Below are 20,382 nucleotides of genomic sequence, written 5' to 3' on the forward strand. Positions count from 1 at the left end.
CTCTCTCGCTCTGTCTGTCTCTCTCGCTCTGTCTGTCTCTCTTGCTCTGTCTGTCTCTCTTGCTCTGTCTCTCTCGCTCTGTCTGTCTCGCTCTGTCTGTCTCTCTCGCTCTGTCTGTCTCTCTCGCTCTGTCTGTCTCTCTCGCTCTGTCTGTCTCTCTCGCTCTGTCTGTCTCTCTCGCTCTGTCTGTCTCTCTCTGTCTGTCTCTCTCGCTCTGTCTCTCTCTCTCGCTCTGTCTCTCTCTCTCGCTCTGTCTGTCTCTCTCGCTCTGTCTGTCTCTCTCTCGCTCTGTCTCTCTCTCGCTCTGTCTGTCTCTCTCTCGCTCTGTCTGTCTCTCTCTCGCTCTGTCTGTCTCTCTCGCTCTGTCTGTCTCTCTCTCGCTCTGTCTGTCTCTCTCTCGCTCTGTCTGTCTCTCTCTCGCTCTGTCTGTCTCTCTCTCGCTCTGTCTGTCTCTCTCTCGCTCTGTCTGTCTCTCTCTCGCTCTGTCTGTCTCTCTCTCGCTCTGTCTGTCTCTCTCTCGCTCTGTCTGTCTCTCTCTCGCTCTGTCTGTCTCTCTCTCGCTCTGTCTGTCTCTCTCTCGCTCTGGCTCTCTGGCTCTCTCGCTCTGGCTCTCTGGCTCTCTCGCTCTGGCTCTCTGGCTCTCTCGCTCTGGCTCTCTGGCTCTCTCGCTCTGGCTCTCTGGCTCTCTCGCTCTGGCTCTCTGGCTCTCTGGCTCTGGCTCTCTGGCTCTCTCGCTCTGGCTCTCTGGCTCTCTCTCGCTCTGGCTCTCTCTCGCTCTGTCTGTCTCTCTCGCTCTGTCTGTCTCTCTCGCTCTGTCTGTCTCTCTCGCTCTGTCTGTCTCTCTCTCGCTCTGTCTGTCTCTCTCTCGCTCTGTCTGTCTCTCTCTCGCTCTGTCTGTCTCTCTCGCTCTGTCTGTCTCTCTCGCTCTGTCTGTCTCGCTCTGTCTGTCTCTCTTGCTCTGTCTGTCTCTCTTGCTCTGTCTGTCTCTCTCTCGCTCTGTCTGTCTCTCTCTCGCTCTGTCTGTCTCTCTCTCGCTCTGTCTGTCTCTCTCTCGCTCTGTCTGTCTCTCTCTCGCTCTGTCTGTCTCTCTCTCGCTCTGTCTGTCTCGCTCTGTCTGTCTCTCTTGCTCTGTCTGTCTCTCTTGCTCTGTCTGTCTCTCTTGCTCTGTCTGTCTCTCTTGCTCTGTCTGTCTCTCTTGCTCTGTCTGTCTCTCTCGCTCTGTCTGTCTCTCTCGCTCTGTCTGTCTCTCTCGCTCTGTCTGTCTCTCTCGCTCTGTCTGTCTCTCTTGCTCTGTCTGTCTCTCTTGCTCTGTCTGTCTCTCTCGCTCTGTCTGTCTCTCTCGCTCTGTCTGTCTCTCTCGCTCTGTCTGTCTCGCTCTGTCTGTCTCTCTTGCTCTGTCTGTCTCTCTTGCTCTGTCTCTCTCGCTCTGTCTGTCTCGCTCTGTCTGTCTCTCTCGCTCTGTCTGTCTCTCTCGCTCTGTCTGTCTCTCTCGCTCTGTCTGTCTCTCTCGCTCTGTCTGTCTCTCTCGCTCTGTCTGTCTCTCTCGCTCTGTCTGTCTCTCTCGCTCTGTCTGTCTCTCTCGCTCTGTCTCTCTCTCTCGCTCTGTCTCTCTCTCTCGCTCTGTCTGTCTCTCTCGCTCTGTCTGTCTCTCTCTCTCTCGCTCTGTCTCTCTCTCGCTCTGTCTGTCTCTCTCTCGCTCTGTCTGTCTCTCTCTCGCTCTGTCTGTCTCTCTCGCTCTGTCTGTCTCTCTCTCGCTCTGTCTGTCTCTCTCTCGCTCTGTCTGTCTCTCTCTCGCTCTGTCTGTCTCTCTCGCTCTGTCTGTCTCGCTCTGTCTGTCTCTCTTGCTCTGTCTGTCTCTCTTGCTCTGTCTGTCTCTCTCGCTCTGTCTGTCTCTCTCGCTCTGTCTGTCTCTCTCGCTCTGTCTGTCTCTCTCTCGCTCTGTCTGTCTCTTTCTCGCTCTGTCTGTCTCTCTCTCGCTCTGTCTGTCTCTCTCGCTCTGTCTGTCTCTCTCGCTCTGTCTGTCTCGCTCTGTCTGTCTCTCTTGCTCTGTCTGTCTCTCTTGCTCTGTCTGTCTCTCTTGCTCTGTCTGTCTCTCTTGCTCTGTCTGTCTCTCTTGCTCTGTCTGTCTCTCTCTCGCTCTGTCTGTCTCTCTCTCGCTCTGTCTGTCTCTCTCTCGCTCTGTCTGTCTCGCTCTGTCTGTCTCTCTTGCTCTGTCTGTCTCTCTTGCTCTGTCTGTCTCTCTTGCTCTGTCTGTCTCTCTCGCTCTGTCTGTCTCGCTCTGTCTGTCTCTCTTGCTCTGTCTGTCTCTCTTGCTCTGTCTGTCTCTCTTGCTCTGTCTGTCTCTCTCGCTCTGTCTGTCTCGCTCTCGCTCTGTCTGTCTCGCTCTGTCTGTCTCTCTTGCTCTGTCTGTCTCTCTTGCTCTGTCTGTCTCTCTCGCTCTGTCTGTCTCTCTCGCTCTGTCTGTCTCTCTCGCTCTGTCTGTCTCTCTCGCTCTGTCTGTCTCGCTCTGTCTGTCTCTCTTGCTCTGTCTGTCTCTCTTGCTCTGTCTCTCTCGCTCTGTCTGTCTCGCTCTGTCTGTCTCTCTCGCTCTGTCTGTCTCTCTCGCTCTGTCTGTCTCTCTCGCTCTGTCTGTCTCTCTCGCTCTGTCTGTCTCTCTCGCTCTGTCTGTCTCTCTCGCTCTGTCTGTCTCTCTCGCTCTGTCTGTCTCTCTCGCTCTGTCTGTCTCTCTCGCTCTGTCTGTCTCTCTCGCTCTGTCTGTCTCTCTCGCTCTGTCTGTCTCTCTCGCTCTGTCTCTCTCTCTCGCTCTGTCTCTCTATCTCGCTCTGTCTCTCTCTCTCGCTCTGTCTGTCTCTCTCTCGCTCTGTCTCTCTCGCTCTGTCTGTCTCTCTCTCGCTCTGTCTGTCTCTCTCTCGCTCTGTCTGTCTCTCTCTCGCTCTGTCTGTCTCTCTCTCGCTCTGGCTCTCTGGCTCTCTCGCTCTGGCTCTCTGGCTTTCTCGCTCTGGCTCTCTGGCTCTCTCGCTCTGGCTCTCTGGCTCTCTCGCTCTGGCTCTCTGGCTCTCTCGCTCTGGCTCTCTGGCTCTCTCGCTCTGGCTCTCTGGCTCTCTGGCTCTGGCTCTCTGGCTCTCTCGCTCTGACTCTCTGGCTCTCTCTCGCTCTGGCTCTCTCTCGCTCTGTCTGTCTCTCTCGCTCTGTCTGTCTCTCTCGCTCTGTCTGTCTCTCTCGCTCTGTCTGTCTCTCTCGCTCTGTCTGTCTCTCTCGCTCTGTCTGTCTCTCTCTCGCTCTGTCTGTCTCTCTCGCTCTGTCTGTCTCTCTCGCTCTGTCTGTCTCGCTCTGTCTGTCTGTCTCTCTTGCTCTGTCTGTCTCTCTTGCTCTGTCTGTCTCTCTCTCGCTCTGTCTGTCTCTCTCTCGCTCTGTCTGTCTCTCTCTCGCTCTGTCTGTCTCGCTCTGTCTGTCTCTCTTGCTCTGTCTGTCTCTCTTGCTCTGTCTGTCTCTCTCTTGCTCTGTCTGTCTCTCTCTCGCTCTGTCTGTCTCGCTCTGTCTGTCTCTCTTGCTCTGTCTGTCTCTCTCGCTCTGTCTGTCTCTCTCTCGCTCTGTCTGTCTCGCTCTGTCTGTCTCTCTTGCTCTGTCTGTCTCTCTTGCTCTGTCTGTCTCTCTTGCTCTGTCTCTCTCTCTTGCTCTGTCTGTCTCTCTTGCTCTGTCTGTCTCTCTTGCTCTGTCTCTCTCGCTCTGTCTGTCTCTCTCTGTCTGTCTCTCTCGCTCTGTCTCTCTCTCTCGCTCTGTCTCTCTCTCTCGCTCTGTCTCTCTCTCTCGCTCTGTCTGTCTCTCTCGCTCTGTCTGTCTCTCTCTCGCTCTGTCTGTCTCTCTCTCGCTCTGTCTGTCTCTCTCTCGCTCTGTCTGTCTCTCTCGCTCTGTCTGTCTCTCTCGCTCTGTCTGTCTCTCTCTCGCTCTGTCTGTCTCTCTCTCGCTCTGTCTGTCTCTCTCTCGCTCTGTCTGTCTCTCTCTCGCTCTGTCGGTCTCTCTCTCGCTCTGTCGGTCTCTCTCTCGCTCTGTCGGTCTCTCTCTCGCTCTGTCTGTCTCTCTCTCGCTCTGTCTGTCTCTCTCTCGCTCTGTCTGTCTCTCTCTCGCTCTGTCTGTCTCTCTCTCGCTCTGTCTGTCTCTCTCTCGCTCTGTCTGTCTCTCTCTCGCTCTGTCTGTCTCTCTCTCGCTCTGTCTGTCTCTCTCTCGCTCTGTCTGTCTCTCTCTCGATCTGTCTGTCTCTCGCTCTGTCTGGCTCTCTGGCTCTCTCGCTCTGGCTCTCTGGCTCTCTCGCTCTGGCTCTCTGGCTCTCTCGCTCTGGCTCTCTGGCTCTCTCGCTCTGGCTCTCTGGCTCTCTGGCTCTGGCTCTCTGGCTCTCTCGCTCTGGCTCTCTGGCTCTCTCGCTCTGGCTCTCTGGCTCTCTGGCTCTCTCGCTCTGGCTCTCTGGCTCTCTCGCTCTGGCTCTCTGGCTCTCTCACTCTGGCTCTCTCGCTCTGGCTCTCTGGCTCTCTGGCTCTCTCGCTCTGGCTCTCAGGCTCTCTCGCTCTGGCTCTCTCGCTCTGGCTCTCTCTCGCTCTGGCTCTCTCTCGCTCTGTCTCTCTCGCTCTGTCTCTCTCTCTCGCTCTGTCTCTCTCTCTCGCTCTGTCTCTCTCTCTCGCTCTGTCTGTCTCTCTCGCTCTGTCTGTCTCTCTCGCTCTGTCTGTCTCTCTCGCTCTGTCTGTCTCGCTCTGTCTGTCTCTCTCTCGCTCTGTCTGTCTCTCTCTCGCTCTGTCTGTCTCTCTCTCGCTCTGGCTCTCTGGCTCTCTCGCTCTGGCTCTCTGGCTCTCTCGCTCTGGCTCTCTGGCTCTCTCGCTCTGGCTCTCTGGCTCTCTCGCTCTGGCTCTCTCGCTCTGGCTCTCTGGCTCTCTGGCTCTGGCTCTCTGGCTCTCTGGCTCTCTGGCTCTCTCGCTCTGGCTCTCTGGCTCTCTGGCTCTGGCTCTCTCGCTCTGGCTCTCTGGCTCTCTCGCTCTGGCTCTCAGGCTCTCTCGCTCTGTCTGTCTCTCTCGCTCTGTCTGTCTCTCTCGCTCTGTCTGTCTCTCTCGCTCTGTCTGTCTCTCTCGCTCTGTCTGTCTCTCTTGCTCTGTCTGTCTCTCTTGCTCTGTCTCTCTCGCTCTGTCTGTCTCGCTCTGTCTGTCTCTCTCGCTCTGTCTGTCTCTCTCGCTCTGTCTGTCTCTCTCGCTCTGTCTGTCTCTCTCGCTCTGTCTGTCTCTCTCGCTCTGTCTGTCTCTCTCGCTCTGTCTGTCTCTCTCGCTCTGTCTGTCTCTCTTGCTCTGTCTGTCTCTCTTGCTCTGTCTGTCTCGCTCTGTCTGTCTCTCTCGCTCTGTCTGTCTCTCTCGCTCTGTCTGTCTCTCTCGCTCTGTCTGTCTCTCTCGCTCTGTCTGTCTCTCTCGCTCTGTCTGTCTCTCTCGCTCTGTCTGTCTCTCTCGCTCTGTCTGTCTCTCTCGCTCTGTCTCTCTCTCTCGCTCTGTCTCTCTCTCTCGCTCTGTCTGTCTCTCTCGCTCTGTCTGTCTCTCTCGCTCTGTCTGTCTCTCTCTCGCTCTGTCTGTCTCTCTCTCGCTCTGTCTGTCTCTCTCTCGCTCTGTCTGTCTCTCTCTCGCTCTGTCTGTCTCTCTCTCGCTCTGTCTGTCTCTCTTGCTCTGTCTGTCTCTCTCGCTCTGTCTGTCTCGCTCTCGCTCTGTCTGTCTCGCTCTGTCTGTCTCTCTTGCTCTGTCTGTCTCTCTTGCTCTGTCTGTCTCTCTCGCTCTGTCTGTCTCTCTCGCTCTGTCTGTCTCTCTCGCTCTGTCTGTCTCTCTCGCTCTGTCTGTCTCGCTCTGTCTGTCTCTCTTGCTCTGTCTGTCTCTCTTGCTCTGTCTCTCTCGCTCTGTCTGTCTCGCTCTGTCTGTCTCTCTCGCTCTGTCTGTCTCTCTCGCTCTGTCTGTCTCTCTCGCTCTGTCTGTCTCTCTCGCTCTGTCTGTCTCTCTCGCTCTGTCTGTCTCTCTCGCTCTGTCTGTCTCTCTCGCTCTGTCTGTCTCTCTCGCTCTGTCTGTCTCTCTCGCTCTGTCTGTCTCTCTCGCTCTGTCTCTCTCTCTCGCTCTGTCTCTCTCTCTCGCTCTGTCTCTCTCTCTCGCTCTGTCTCTCTCTCTCGCTCTGTCTCTCTCGCTCTGTCTGTCTCTCTCTCGCTCTGTCTGTCTCTCTCTCGCTCTGTCTGTCTCTCTCTCGCTCTGTCTGTCTCTCTCTCGCTCTGGCTCTCTGGCTCTCTCGCTCTGGCTCTCTGGCTTTCTCGCTCTGGCTCTCTGGCTCTCTCGCTCTGGCTCTCTGGCTCTCTCGCTCTGGCTCTCTGGCTCTCTCGCTCTGGCTCTCTGGCTCTCTCGCTCTGGCTCTCTGGCTCTCTGGCTCTGGCTCTCTGGCTCTCTCGCTCTGACTCTCTGGCTCTCTCTCGCTCTGGCTCTCTCTCGCTCTGTCTGTCTCTCTCGCTCTGTCTGTCTCTCTCGCTCTGTCTGTCTCTCTCGCTCTGTCTGTCTCTCTCGCTCTGTCTGTCTCTCTCGCTCTGTCTGTCTCTCTCTCGCTCTGTCTGTCTCTCTCGCTCTGTCTGTCTCTCTCGCTCTGTCTGTCTCGCTCTGTCTGTCTGTCTCTCTTGCTCTGTCTGTCTCTCTTGCTCTGTCTGTCTCTCTCTCGCTCTGTCTGTCTCTCTCTCGCTCTGTCTGTCTCTCTCTCGCTCTGTCTGTCTCGCTCTGTCTGTCTCTCTTGCTCTGTCTGTCTCTCTTGCTCTGTCTGTCTCTCTCTTGCTCTGTCTGTCTCTCTCTCGCTCTGTCTGTCTCGCTCTGTCTGTCTCTCTTGCTCTGTCTGTCTCTCTCGCTCTGTCTGTCTCTCTCTCGCTCTGTCTGTCTCGCTCTGTCTGTCTCTCTTGCTCTGTCTGTCTCTCTTGCTCTGTCTGTCTCTCTTGCTCTGTCTGTCTCTCTTGCTCTGTCTGTCTCTCTTGCTCTGTCTGTCTCTCTTGCTCTGTCTCTCTCGCTCTGTCTGTCTCTCTCTGTCTGTCTCTCTCGCTCTGTCTCTCTCTCTCGCTCTGTCTCTCTCTCTCGCTCTGTCTCTCTCTCTCGCTCTGTCTGTCTCTCTCGCTCTGTCTGTCTCTCTCTCGCTCTGTCTGTCTCTCTCTCGCTCTGTCTGTCTCTCTCTCGCTCTGTCTGTCTCTCTCGCTCTGTCTGTCTCTCTCGCTCTGTCTGTCTCTCTCTCGCTCTGTCTGTCTCTCTCTCGCTCTGTCTGTCTCTCTCTCGCTCTGTCTGTCTCTCTCTCGCTCTGTCGGTCTCTCTCTCGCTCTGTCGGTCTCTCTCTCGCTCTGTCGGTCTCTCTCTCGCTCTGTCTGTCTCTCTCTCGCTCTGTCTGTCTCTCTCTCGCTCTGTCTGTCTCTCTCTCGCTCTGTCTGTCTCTCTCTCGCTCTGTCTGTCTCTCTCTCGCTCTGTCTGTCTCTCTCTCGCTCTGTCTGTCTCTCTCTCGCTCTGTCTGTCTCTCTCTCGATCTGTCTGTCTCTCTCTCGCTCTGTCTGGCTCTCTGGCTCTCTCGCTCTGGCTCTCTGGCTCTCTCGCTCTGGCTCTCTGGCTCTCTCGCTCTGGCTCTCTGGCTCTCTCGCTCTGGCTCTCTGGCTCTCTGGCTCTGGCTCTCTGGCTCTCTCGCTCTGGCTCTCTGGCTCTCTCGCTCTGGCTCTCTGGCTCTCTGGCTCTCTCGCTCTGGCTCTCTGGCTCTCTCGCTCTGGCTCTCTGGCTCTCTCACTCTGGCTCTCTCGCTCTGGCTCTCTGGCTCTCTGGCTCTCTCGCTCTGGCTCTCAGGCTCTCTCGCTCTGGCTCTCTCGCTCTGGCTCTCTCTCGCTCTGGCTCTCTCTCGCTCTGTCTCTCTCGCTCTGTCTCTCTCTCTCGCTCTGTCTCTCTCTCTCGCTCTGTCTCTCTCTCTCGCTCTGTCTGTCTCTCTCGCTCTGTCTGTCTCTCTCGCTCTGTCTGTCTCTCTCGCTCTGTCTGTCTCGCTCTGTCTGTCTCTCTCTCGCTCTGTCTGTCTCTCTCTCGCTCTGTCTGTCTCTCTCTCGCTCTGGCTCTCTGGCTCTCTCGCTCTGGCTCTCTGGCTCTCTCGCTCTGGCTCTCTGGCTCTCTCGCTCTGGCTCTCTGGCTCTCTCGCTCTGGCTCTCTCGCTCTGGCTCTCTGGCTCTCTGGCTCTGGCTCTCTGGCTCTCTGGCTCTCTGGCTCTCTCGCTCTGGCTCTCTGGCTCTCTGGCTCTGGCTCTCTCGCTCTGGCTCTCTGGCTCTCTCGCTCTGGCTCTCAGGCTCTCTCGCTCTGTCTGTCTCTCTCGCTCTGTCTGTCTCTCTCGCTCTGTCTGTCTCTCTCGCTCTGTCTGTCTCTCTCGCTCTGTCTGTCTCTCTTGCTCTGTCTGTCTCTCTTGCTCTGTCTCTCTCGCTCTGTCTGTCTCGCTCTGTCTGTCTCTCTCGCTCTGTCTGTCTCTCTCGCTCTGTCTGTCTCTCTCGCTCTGTCTGTCTCTCTCGCTCTGTCTGTCTCTCTCGCTCTGTCTGTCTCTCTCGCTCTGTCTGTCTCTCTCGCTCTGTCTGTCTCTCTTGCTCTGTCTGTCTCTCTTGCTCTGTCTGTCTCGCTCTGTCTGTCTCGCTCTGTCTGTCTCTCTCGCTCTGTCTGTCTCTCTCGCTCTGTCTGTCTCTCTCGCTCTGTCTGTCTCTCTCGCTCTGTCTGTCTCTCTCGCTCTGTCTGTCTCTCTCGCTCTGTCTCTCTCTCTCGCTCTGTCTCTCTCTCTCGCTCTGTCTGTCTCTCTCGCTCTGTCTGTCTCTCTCGCTCTGTCTGTCTCTCTCTCGCTCTGTCTGTCTCTCTCTCGCTCTGTCTGTCTCTCTCTCGCTCTGTCTGTCTCTCTCTCGCTCTGTCTGTCTCTCTCTCGCTCTGTCTGTCTCTCTCGCTCTGTCTGTCTCTCTCTCGCTCTGTCTGTCTCTCTCTCGCTCTGTCTGTCTCTCTCTCGCTCTGTCTGTCTCTCTCTCGCTCTGTCTGTCTCTCTCGCTCTGTCTGTCTCTCTCGCTCTGTCTGTCTCTCTCGCTCTGTCTCTCTCTCTCGCTCTGTCTCTCTCTCTCGCTCTGTCTCTCTCTCTCGCTCTGTCTGTCTCTCTCTCGCTCTGTCTGTCTCTCTCTCGCTCTGTCTGTCTCTCTCTCGCTCTGGCTCTCTGGCTCTCTCGCTCTGGCTCTCTGGCTCTCTCGCTCTGGCTCTCTCGCTCTGGCTCTCTGGCTCTCTCGCTCTGGCTCTCTCTCGCTCTGTCTGTCTGGCTCTCTCTCGCTCTGGCTCTCTCTCGCTCTCTCTGTCTCTCTCGCTCTGTCTGTCTCTCTCTCGCTCTGTCTGTCTCTCTCTCGCTCTGTCTGTCTCTCTCGCTCTGTCTGTCTCTCTCTCGCTCTGTCTGTCTCTCTCGCTCTGTCTGTCTCTCTCGCTCTGTCTGTCTCTCTCGCTCTGTCTGTCTCTCTCGCTCTGTCTGTCTCTCTCGCTCTGTCTGTCTCGCTCTGTCTGTCTCTCTCGCTCTGTCTGTCTCTCTTGCTCTGTCTGTCTCTCTTGCTCTGTCTGTCTCTCTCGCTCTGTCTGTCTGTCTCGCTCTGTCTGTCTCTCTTGCTCTGTCTCTCTCGCTCTGTCTGTCTCTCTCGCTCTGTCTGTCTCTCTCGCTCTGTCTGTCTCTCTCGCTCTGTCTGTCTCTCTCGCTCTGTCTGTCTCTCTCGCTCTGTCTGTCTCTCTCGCTCTGTCTGTCTCTCTCGCTCTGTCTGTCTCTCTCGCTCTGTCTGTCTCTCTCGCTCTGTCTGTCTCTCTCGCTCTGTCTCTCTCTCTCGCTCTGTCTGTCTCTCTCGCTCTGTCTGTCTCTCTCGCTCTGTCTCTCTCTCTCTCGCTCTGTCTGTCTCTCTCTCGCTCTTTCTGTCTCTCTCTCGCTCTGTCTGTCTCTCTCTCGCTCTGTCTGTCTCTCTCTCGCTCTGTCTGCCTCTCTCTCGCTCTGGCTCTCTGGCTCTCTCGCTCTGGCTCTCTGGCTCTCTCGCTCTGGCTCTCTGGCTCTCTCGCTCTGGCTCTCTGGCTCTCTCGCTCTGGCTCTCTGGCTCTGGCTTTCTGGCTCTCTCGCTCTGGCGCTCTGGCTCTCTCTCGCTCTGTCTGGCTCTCTCTCGCTCTGTCTGGCTCTCTCTCGCTCTGTCTGGCTCTCTCTCGCTCTGTCTGGCTCTCTCTCGCTCTGTCTGTCTCTCTCGCTCTGTCTGTCTCTCTCGCTCTGTCTGTCTCTCTCGCTCTGTCTGTCTCTCTCTCGCTCTGTCTGTCTCTCTCTCGCTCTGTCTGTCTCTCTCTCGCTCTGTCTGTCTCTCTCGCTCTGTCTGTCTCGCTCTGTCTGTCTCTCTTGCTCTGTCTGTCTCTCTTGCTCTGTCTGTCTCTCTCTCGCTCTGTCTGTCTCTCTCTCGCTCTGTCTGTCTCGCTCTGTCTGTCTCTCTTGCTCTGTCTGTCTCTCTTGCTCTGTCTGTCTCTCTCTCGCTCTGTCTGTCTCTCTTGCTCTGTCTGTCTCTCTTGCTCTGTCTGTCTCTCTCTCGCTCTGTCTGTCTCGCTCTGTCTGTCTCTCTTGCTCTGTCTGTCTCTCTTGCTCTGTCTGTCTCTCTTGCTCTGTCTGTCTCTCTTGCTCTGTCTGTCTCTCTTGCTCTGTCTGTCTCTCTTGCTCTGTCTGTCTCTCTTGCTCTGTCTCTCTCGCTCTGTCTGTCTCTCTCGCTCTGTCTCTCTCTCTCGCTCTGTCTCTCTCTCTCGCTCTGTCTCTCTCTCTCGCTCTGTCTGTCTCTCTCGCTCTGTCTGTCTCTCTCGCTCTGTCTGTCTCTCTCTCGCTCTGTCTGTCTCTCTCTCGCTCTGTCTGTCTCTCTCTCGCTCTGTCTGTCTCTCTCGCTCTGTCTGTCTCTCTCGCTCTGTCTGTCTCTCTCGCTCTGTCTGTCTCTCTCGCTCTGTCTGTCTCTCTCGCTCTGTCTGTCTCTCTCTCGCTCTGTCTGTCTCTCTCTCGCTCTGTCTGTCTCTCTCTCGCTCTGTCTGTCTCTCTCTCGCTCTGTCTGTCTCTCTCTCGCTCTGTCTGTCTCTCTCTCGCTCTGTCTGTCTCTCTCTCGCTCTGTCTGTCTCTCTCTCGCTCTGTCTGTCTCTCTCTCGCTCTGTCTGGCTCTCTCTCGCTCTGGCTCTCTGGCTCTCTCGCTCTGGCTCTCTGGCTCTCTCGCTCTGGCTCTCTGGCTCTCTCGCTCTGGCTCTCTGGCTCTCTCGCTCTGGCTCTCTGGCTCTCTCGCTCTGGCTCTCTGGCTCTCTGGCTCTGGCTCTCTGGCTCTCTCGCTCTGGCTCTCTGGCTCTCTCGCTCTGGCTCTCTGGCTCTCTGGCTCTCTCGCTCTGGCTCTCTCGCTCTGGCTCTCTGGCTCTCTCGCTCTGGCTCTCTCGCTCTGGCTCTCAGGCTCTCTCGCTCTGGCTCTCTCGCTCTGGCTCTCTCTCGCTCTGGCTCTCTCTCGCTCTGTCTCTCTCGCTCTGTCTCTCTCTCTCGCTCTGTCTCTCTCTCTCGCTCTGTCTCTCTCTCTCGCTCTGTCTGTCTCTCTCGCTCTGTCTGTCTCTCTCGCTCTGTCTGTCTCTCTCGCTCTGTCTGTCTCTCTCGCTCTGTCTGTCTCGCTCTGTCTGTCTCTCTTGCTCTGTCTGTCTCTCTCTCGCTCTGTCTGTCTCTCTCTCGCTCTGTCTGTCTCTCTCTCGCTCTGTCTGTCTCTCTCTCGCTCTGGCTCTCTGGCTCTCTCGCTCTGGCTCTCTGGCTCTCTCGCTCTGGCTCTCTGGCTCTCTCGCTCTGGCTCTCTGGCTCTCTCGCTCTGGCTCTCTGGCTCTCTCGCTCTGGCTCTCTGGCTCTCTCGCTCTGGCTCTCTGGCTCTCTGGCTCTCTGGCTCTGGCTCTCTGGCTCTCTGGCTCTCTGGCTCTCTCGCTCTGGCTCTCTGGCTCTCTGGCTCTCTGGCTCTGGCTCTCTGGCTCTCTCGCTCTGGCTCTCTGGCTCTCTCGCTCTGGCTCTCAGGCTCTCTCGCTCTGGCTCTCTCGCTCTGGCTCTCTCTCTCGCTCTGGCTCTCTCTCGCTCTGTCTCTCTCTCTCGCTCTGTCTCTCTCTCTCGCTCTGTCTCTCTCTCTCGCTCTGTCTGTCTCTCTCGCTCTGTCTGTCTCTCTCGCTCTGTCTGTCTCTCTCGCTCTGTCTGTCTCTCTCTCGCTCTGTCTGTCTCTCTCTCGCTCTGTCTGTCTCTCTCTCGCTCTGTCTGTCTCTCTCTCGCTCTGTCTGTCTCTCTCTCGCTCTGTCTGTCTCTCTCGCTCTGTCTGTCTCTCTCTCGCTCTGTCTGTCTCTCTCTCGCTCTGTCTGTCTCTCTCTCGCTCTGTCTGTCTCTCTCGCTCTGTCTGTCTCTCTCGCTCTGTCTGTCTCTCTCGCTCTGTCTGTCTCTCTCGCTCTGTCTGTCTCTCTCGCTCTGTCTCTCTCTCGCTCTGTCTCTCTCTCGCTCTGTCTGTCTCTCTCGCTCTGTCTGTCTCTCTCGCTCTGTCTGTCTCTCTCGCTCTGTCTGTCTCTCTCGCTCTGTCTGTCTCTCTCGCTCTGTCTGTCTCTCTCTCGCTCTGTCTGTCTCTCTCTCGCTCTGTCTGTCTCTCTCTCGCTCTGTCTGTCTCTCTCTCGCTCTGTCTGTCTCTCTCTCGCTCTGTCTGTCTCTCTCTCGCTCTGGCTCTCTCGCTCTGGCTCTCTGGCTCTCTCGCTCTGGCTCTCTGGCTCTCTCGCTCTGGCTCTCTGGCTCTCTCGCTCTGGCTCTCTGGCTCTCTCGCTCTGGCTCTCAGGCTCTCTCGCTCTGGCTCTCAGGCTCTCTCGCTCTGGCTCTCAGGCTCTCTCGCTCTGGCTCTCAGGCTCTCTCGCTCTGGCTCTCAGGCTCTCTCGCTCTGGCTCTCAGGCTCTCTCGTTCTGGCTCTCAGGCTCTCTCGCTCTGTCTGTCTCTCTCGCTCTGTCTGTCTCTCTCGCTCTGTCTGTCTCTCTCGCTCTGTCTGTCTCTCTCGCTCTGTCTGTCTCTCTCGCTCTGTCTCTCTCTCGCTCTGTCTCTCTCTCGCTCTGTCTGTCTCTCTCGCTCTGTCTGTCTCTCTCGCTCTGTCTGTCTCTCTCGCTCTGTCTGTCTCTCTCGCTCTGTCTGTCTCTCTCTCGCTCTGTCTGTCTCTCTCTCGCTCTGTCTGTCTCTCTCTCGCTCTGTCTGTCTCTCTCTCGCTCTGTCTGTCTCTCTCTCGCTCTGTCTGTCTCTCTCTCGCTCTGTCTGTCTCTCTCTCGCTCTGGCTCTCTCGCTCTGGCTCTCTGGCTCTCTCGCTCTGGCTCTCTGGCTCTCTCGCTCTGGCTCTCTGGCTCTCTGGCTCTGTCTGTCTCTCTGGCTCTGTCTGTCTCTCTCGCTCTGTCTGTCTCTCTCGCTCTGTCTGTCTCTCTCGCTCTGTCTGTCTCTCTCGCTCTGTCTGTCTCTCTCGCTCTGTCTGTCTCTCTCGCTCTGTCTGTCTCTCTCTCGCTCTGTCTGTCTCTCTCTCGCTCTGTCTGTCTCTCTCTCGCTCTGTCTGTCTCTCTCTCGCTCTGTCTGTCTCTCTCTCGCTCTGTCTGTCTCTCTCTCGCTCTGTCTGTCTCTCTCTCGCTCTGTCTGTCTCTCTCGCTCTGTCTGTCTCTCTCGCTCTGTCTGTCTCTCTCGCTCTGTCTGTCTCTCTCGCTCTGTCTGTCTCTCTCGCTCTGTCTGTCTCTCTCGCTCTGTCTCTCTCTCGCTCTGTCTCTCTCTCGCTCTGTCTGTCTCTCTCGCTCTGTCTGTCTCTCTCGCTCTGTCTGTCTCTCTCGCTCTGTCTGTCTCTCTCGCTCTGTCTGTCTCTCTCGCTCTGTCTGTCTCTCTCTCGCTCTGTCTGTCTCTCTCTCGCTCTGTCTGTCTCTCTCTCGCTCTGTCTGTCTCTCTCTCGCTCTGTCTGTCTCTCTCTCGCTCTGTCTGTCTCTCTCTCGCTCTGTCTGTCTCTCTCTCGCTCTGGCTCTCTCGCTCTGGCTCTCTGGCTCTCTCGCTCTGGCTCTCTGGCTCTCTCGCTCTGGCTCTCTGGCTCTCTCGCTCTGGCTCTCTGGCTCTCTCGCTCTGGCTCTCAGGCTCTCTCGCTCTGGCTCTCAGGCTCTCTCGCTCTGGCTCTCAGGCTCTCTCGCTCTGGCTCTCAGGCTCTCTCGCTCTGGCTCTCAGGCTCTCTCGCTCTGGCTCTCAGGCTCTCTCGTTCTGGCTCTCAGGCTCTCTCGCTCTGTCTGTCTCTCTCGCTCTGTCTGTCTCTCTCGCTCTGTCTGTCTCTCTCGCTCTGTCTGTCTCTCTCGCTCTGTCTGTCTCTCTCGCTCTGTCTCTCTCTCGCTCTGTCTCTCTCTCGCTCTGTCTGTCTCTCTCGCTCTGTCTGTCTCTCTCGCTCTGTCTGTCTCTCTCGCTCTGTCTGTCTCTCTCGCTCTGTCTGTCTCTCTCGCTCTGTCTGTCTCTCTCTCGCTCTGTCTGTCTCTCTCTCGCTCTGTCTGTCTCTCTCTCGCTCTGTCTGTCTCTCTCTCGCTCTGTCTGTCTCTCTCTCGCTCTGTCTGTCTCTCTCTCGCTCTGTCTGTCTCTCTCTCGCTCTGGCTCTCTCGCTCTGGCTCTCTGGCTCTCTCGCTCTGGCTCTCTGGCTCTCTCGCTCTGGCTCTCTGGCTCTCTCGCTCTGGCTCTCTGGCTCTCTCGCTCTGGCTCTCAGGCTCTCTCGCTCTGGCTCTCAGGCTCTCTCGCTCTGGCTCTCAGGCTCTCTCGCTCTGGCTCTCAGGCTCTCTCGCTCTGGCTCTCAGGCTCTCTCGCTCTGGCTCTCAGGCTCTCTCGTTCTGGCTCTCAGGCTCTCTTGCTCTGGCTCGCTCTCGCTCTGTCTCTCTCTCGCTCTGTCTCTCTCGCTCTGTCTCTCTCTCGCTCTGTCTCTCTCTCTCTCGCGCTGTCTCTCTCTCGCGCGCGCTGTCTCTCTCTCTCGCGCTGTCTCTCTCGCTCTCTCTCTCGCTCTTTCTCTCTCTCTCGCTCTCTCTCTCGCTCTCGCTCTGTGTCTCTCTCGCTCTCTGTCTCTCGCTCTGGCTCTCTGTCTCTCTCTCTCGCTCTGTCTCTCTCGCTCTGTCTCTCTCTTGCTCGCTCTGTCTCTCTCTCTCTCGCTCTGTCTCGCTCTGTGTCTCTCTCTCGCTCTGGCTCTCAGGCTCTCTCGCTCTGGCTCTCTCGCTCTGGCTCTCAGGCTCTCTCGCTCTGGCTCTCAGGCTCTCTCGCTCTGGCTCTCAGGCTATCTCGCTCTGGCTCTCAGGCTCTCTCGCTCTGGCTCTCAGGCTCTCTCGCTCTGGCTCTCAGGCTCTCTCGCTCTGGCTCTCAGGCTCTCTCGCTCTGGCTCTCAGGCTCTCTCGCTCTGGCTCTCAGGCTCTCTCGCTCTGGCTCTCAGGCTCTCTCGCTCTGGCTCTCAGGCTCTCTCGCTCTGGCTCTCAGGCTCTCTCGCTCTGGCTCTCAGGCTCTCTCGCTCTGGCTCTCAGGCTCTCTCGCTCTGGCTCTCAGGCTCTCTCGCTCTGGCTCTCAGGCTCTCTCGCTCTGGCTCTCAGGCTCTCTCGCTCTGGCTCTCAGGCTCTCTTGCTCTTGCTCTCTCGCTCTGGCTCTCAGGCTCTCTCGCTCTGGCTCTCAGGCTCTCTCGCTCTGGCTCTCAGGCTTTCTCGCTCTGGCTCTCAGGCTCTCTCGCTCTGGCCTCAGGCTCTCTCGCTCTCTCTCTCTCTCGCTCTGGCTCTCTCTCGCTCTCTCTCGCTCTGTCTCTCTCTCGCTCTGTCTCTCTCTCTCTCGCTCTGTCTCTCTCTCTCTCGCTCTGTCTCTCTCTCTCGCGCTGTCTCTCTCTCTCTCGCGCTGTCTCTCTCTCTCTCGCGCTGTCTCTCTCGCTCTCGCTCTCACTCTCTCTCTCGCTCTCGCTCTGTGTCTCTCTCTCTCGCTCTGTCTCTCTCTCTCGCTCTGTCTCTTTCTCTCTCGCTCTGTCTCTCTCTCTCTCGCTCTGTCTCTCTCTCTCTCGCTCTGTCTCTCTCTCTCTCGCTCTGTCTCTCTCTCTCGCTCTGTCTCTCTCTGTCGCTCTGTGTCTCGCTCTGGCTCTCAGGCTCTCTCGCTCAGGCTCTCTCGCTCTGGCTCTCAGGCTCTCTCGCTCTGGCTCTCAGGCTCTCTCGCTCTTGCTCTCTCGCTCTGGCTCTCAGGCTCTCTCGCTCTGGCTCTCAGGCTCTCTCGCTCTGGCTCTCAGGCTCTCTCGCTCTGGCTCTCAGGCTCTCTCGCTCTGGCTCTCAGGCTCTCTCGCTCTGGCTCTCAGGCTTTCTCGCTCTGGCTCTCAGGCTCTCTCGCTCTGGCTCTCAGGCTCTCTCGCTCTGGCTCTCAGGCTCTCTCGCTCTGGCTCTCTCGCTCTGGCTCTCAGGCTCTGGCTCTCTGGATTTCTGAAAAACCTGGGAGTTTTGGGAAAGCAACCAGAATATATATAAAATTTCAATTTGTTTTAATGTATTATTAATTATTCTATTGTAAGTTAGTCAAATGGAAGGTGTGTGTGTGTAATATGTTTATTATCTCGGTCTCTCTGCAGAGTGACCCAGAGTTTGTCCAGTGGAAGAAAGAGCTGACCGATGCGTTTACTGAGGCCCAGAAGCTGCTGCGTCGTGCCCCTAAGGTCATCGGGAAGGGTCGGGCTGGGGTGGTGGAGTTCTCCAAACCTCCTCTCACACACCGCAACAGCAACGGCCTGTAGGCCGCACACACACACACACACCTACACACACCACATCCTATAACCTCATCCCCTATGAACCCGCCCGCCACAGGCCCAAGTCCTGGACACACACTCACACACACACACACACACACACAATAAAGCCCCACACTCTCACTCTGGAGTGTTTATGGACCAAGCCTGCCAGCTGCTCTCCTCTGTTGTCACACACACACACACACTGAAAGGCAAAAACGTACCCTCGGACCATGCGTGTACTTAAAGAGAACCAGACGCATCCCTCTTCCTCTCACCCCCAATGGACCAGCATTCGACACAGCCGACCTCACGCACACACACACGCGCGCACACACCAGCTGATCCCGGCAGAGCAGCAAACGCCAGTCCCGAGTAGGAAGACTAGGTCACCTGTCCCCACCTCTTCTTCCTCTTCTCCCCCCCTCCCCTGTCCCTCAATCCCCCCCAGCCTCGTCTTGAGACTGAACCCGAGCCACACGCACCTGCCGGACCGCTCTCCACGTGATTGGATGGCTGTAGTGGAGGGGCGGGGACCTAAAGCAGGTGGTGAGTTTCTGGACCAATGTCACCGCTTGGAGAGAGGGGCCGGACCAATAACGTTCCTCTCCTGTGAGCTCATGAAGAGGGGAAAGGAGAGACTGAGTGGAGGGGAGAGAAGTGGAAAGATGGTGGGAGGAGGACAAGGAAGCAGAGAGACCTGCCGGGATAAACCCAAGAGAATGGCAGTGAACTGCTCGTGTGTAAGTGTGTGTGTGTCCAGAGATGGGGCCATAGAGGTTGGCAGCAGGTTTCATTCCTTCCACAGAGAACGACGAAGGAGAGAAAGATGACGGCTTTGACTTTTTGAAGAGACTTTGACCCTCTTCTCCTCCTCCATCCCTCCGTCTCCTCCTCCATCCCTCCGTCTCCTCCTCCATCCCTCCGGCAGTGAAATGCATAAAGTGCCAATGTCAATATTTACTTGAGTCACCTGAGCATCCAGGAGGACCCATTTTGAAAGCAGGCGTCCCCCCCCCGGATACAGAACTCTCTGGCACGGAACTCTTGTCGCCGTGGACAAACCTCTCCGATGCGGCTCGTGCACGGATCCGTTTTGACTTTGAGGGGGGGGGGGGGGGGGTTGCACCTGTAACCATGGGAACCGGGGATGGTGTGTACGAAGGCCAAGCCGCTCTCTGCGCATCTCCTCCAGTCCCTTTACTCCAGTACTGCTCATTAATGTGTGAGTCTGTCCTCTTCTCTTTAGGAATGTTGGAGGGGGGGGCTTTCATTCACCTGGCAGTATGCTTACCTCAGAGCGGGGACTGTATGTGAGTTTTGAATCCCAGCGGGGCCAGAGACTTTGCTGTGTGAGAAGTTGTAATTGTGTCAGGGCGGCCCTAATGTGTACGCCACAGCTTTCCAGATGTAGATCACACACACACACACACACACACACACACAGGATTGGCCGTATAAGTAGGTCAGTGTAGAGAGAGAGAGGTGGTAGGTGACGCGGGGTGTTTTAGCGTTTGGAGCAGACAGCGACCGGAACCCGAATCTGTTAGTCCCCTTCAGTCTGGTTTGAACCTATAGATTTATTTCTGAATGTGACCCAGAATGGTAGGCCCACAATCCTCTCTGGCTTTATATATGAGGAGAACCAGCTTGTGCTGCTGTGGCTGCAGCCGTGACACGCCGTTTAACCTGAAAGCACAGCTGGTTGTTGAAAAGAGAGGAGAAAGGATTTGTTCACTCAATTTTAATTTCAGGGTTTTTCAGAGGGTGGTCCCCCCCCCCCCCTTCCATGCAGTAGAAGGTTCCTCGTCTGTGATATATATCCCCGTGCGTTTCCACAGCTGTGACCTGCATGTGTGGCTGGAGGGGTAGAGGAGGGTTTATGTGTTGGGAGGGCGGGGGGGTTGTTGATATTCTAAGAGGCCTACACAGGTCAGTCAGGGGAAGTGATGTCGTTTTAGAGAGATACCTCATCAGGGCGTCCTTTTTTTCTTCTTGTTAAACCAAAACGAATGGGGTTTTGTCTGACCTTTTTAACCTAATGTGTTACTCCATGTTCAATGTGCCAAATACCTGTCGCTGATTGATTCTGATTGGCTGACTGTTCTGGACCAATGAGAATCCTCCTATCTGAACAGGCCCCTGCGGGGACGGACCCCTCACAGCGCCAGCCTCTGGCCACACACACACACACACACACTCTCTCTCTCAACCGTTTGAATCTGAGGAGTGGGTCTTTCTTAAAGGGTACAAAACTGTGACCGAACTGGGTATGTGGAATAGAAGAGTGAGTGTGTGTGTGTGTGTGTGTCAGCATGGAGTGAATCTGCCTTTCAGCACCTCCACTTGTCACACACACACACACACACACACACACACACAGGACTTGGTTGTAATGGGTGTATTCAGTGTGTGTGCTGCATTTCAATCGCTTGTCAGTGTTTTATTTAGTGTAGATGTTTTTGTCAAACATCTACACACACAAGCTTGACAACAAAACAAGACAATGAAAAGGGGCGGCATATAGGAAGAAAAACTAACAAAAAATTGAAGTATATATATATATATGAATGAATATATGTGTGTATATTAAATGACAAATGCTCTAGGTTTATTTAAGAAGATTTCACGATGTGGAGACGCTCTTCGCATGAGGATGCTCTGTGTGAGTGTTGGGGTTTAGAAGTGTGTAAATCTGTTTGTGGTGAACACTTTGGATCTTTGCACATAAGGACTTTAGCTGTACCTGCAAATTGTCAGATTATTTTTGTTTGAATACCCGGACTCTTGCTCTTTTCATATTTATTGCGTGTTTTGTTTTTGGAGGGGGGGGGGGATAGCGGCCTCTGTCTACGAGCTCTCGCCAGGGCTCGCGCCAGGGCTCTCGCCAGGGCTCTCGCCAGGGCTCGCGCCAGGGCTCGCGCCAGGGCTCGCGCCAGGGCTCTCGCCAGGGCTCTCGCCAGGGCTCGCGCTGTAGAATACTCCAGTTTTACACGCGGCCAGACAAATGATTTGACACGTGCCACAAACAACGCAAATACTACTGGCGTTGGGTTACTATTACCATTACAGTCATGACGATGATGATTACTGTCATTGGTAATATTATTAAATGATTATTGTCATTCCATTTTGTTTGAATGAATTTTGTCATGTTGTTTTTAAGACCGCTAGGAGCATTATGTGTTGGACTGCTTATATAAAACAGTTCAGAAATAAATACATCATTTTCTTTTGTCCGTGTTGCTTTGTGTGACGTGTGGTTTGTTGACCTGTTGGGACACTACTTTAGTGCACTACATAGTGTGTCGTGATATCAAAAGGGCGGTATGAATGTCAATGAGTTATGTTCAAATGTTAACATGGGGGGGATGTTTGTTCTTCAGAAATACGGTGGTAACAGCAGCCAACTGTCAAGTGAGTTTATCTTCCCATATCATAAATAAATGGATAAATGAATCGCCTTTTTATTCCACGTTTTAAAAACATGAAGAAATAGACTGAGGCTCAGACTCAGTTTGCTGATAATAGTTCAACATCAAAATCATCTAGACAAACCTACGTTTCCAAAA

General features: G+C 55.6%; 1 protein-coding gene across 2 annotated transcripts in view; it reads left to right on the forward strand.

Annotated features, from left to right (window-relative positions):
* LOC110512753 (G protein-coupled receptor kinase 3) overlaps positions 1-20,053 on the forward strand; it is a 93,591-nt gene extending 73,538 nt beyond the window's left edge. For both annotated transcript variants that reach the window (XM_036967332.2, XM_090227111.1), the window contains one exon: positions 16,652-20,053. In XM_036967332.2, coding sequence (XP_036823227.1) covers positions 16,652-16,813 — 162 coding nt within the window. In that variant the 3' untranslated portion in view covers positions 16,814-20,053. The remainder of the gene's footprint in view (positions 1-16,651) is intronic.
* Positions 20,054-20,382: the final 329 nt, after the last annotated feature.

Source organism: Oncorhynchus mykiss, chromosome 29 (assembly GCF_057628025.1).
Source record: "Oncorhynchus mykiss isolate SJ-2025 chromosome 29, ASM5762802v1, whole genome shotgun sequence".
Lineage (NCBI taxonomy): Eukaryota > Metazoa > Chordata > Actinopteri > Salmoniformes > Salmonidae > Oncorhynchus > Oncorhynchus mykiss.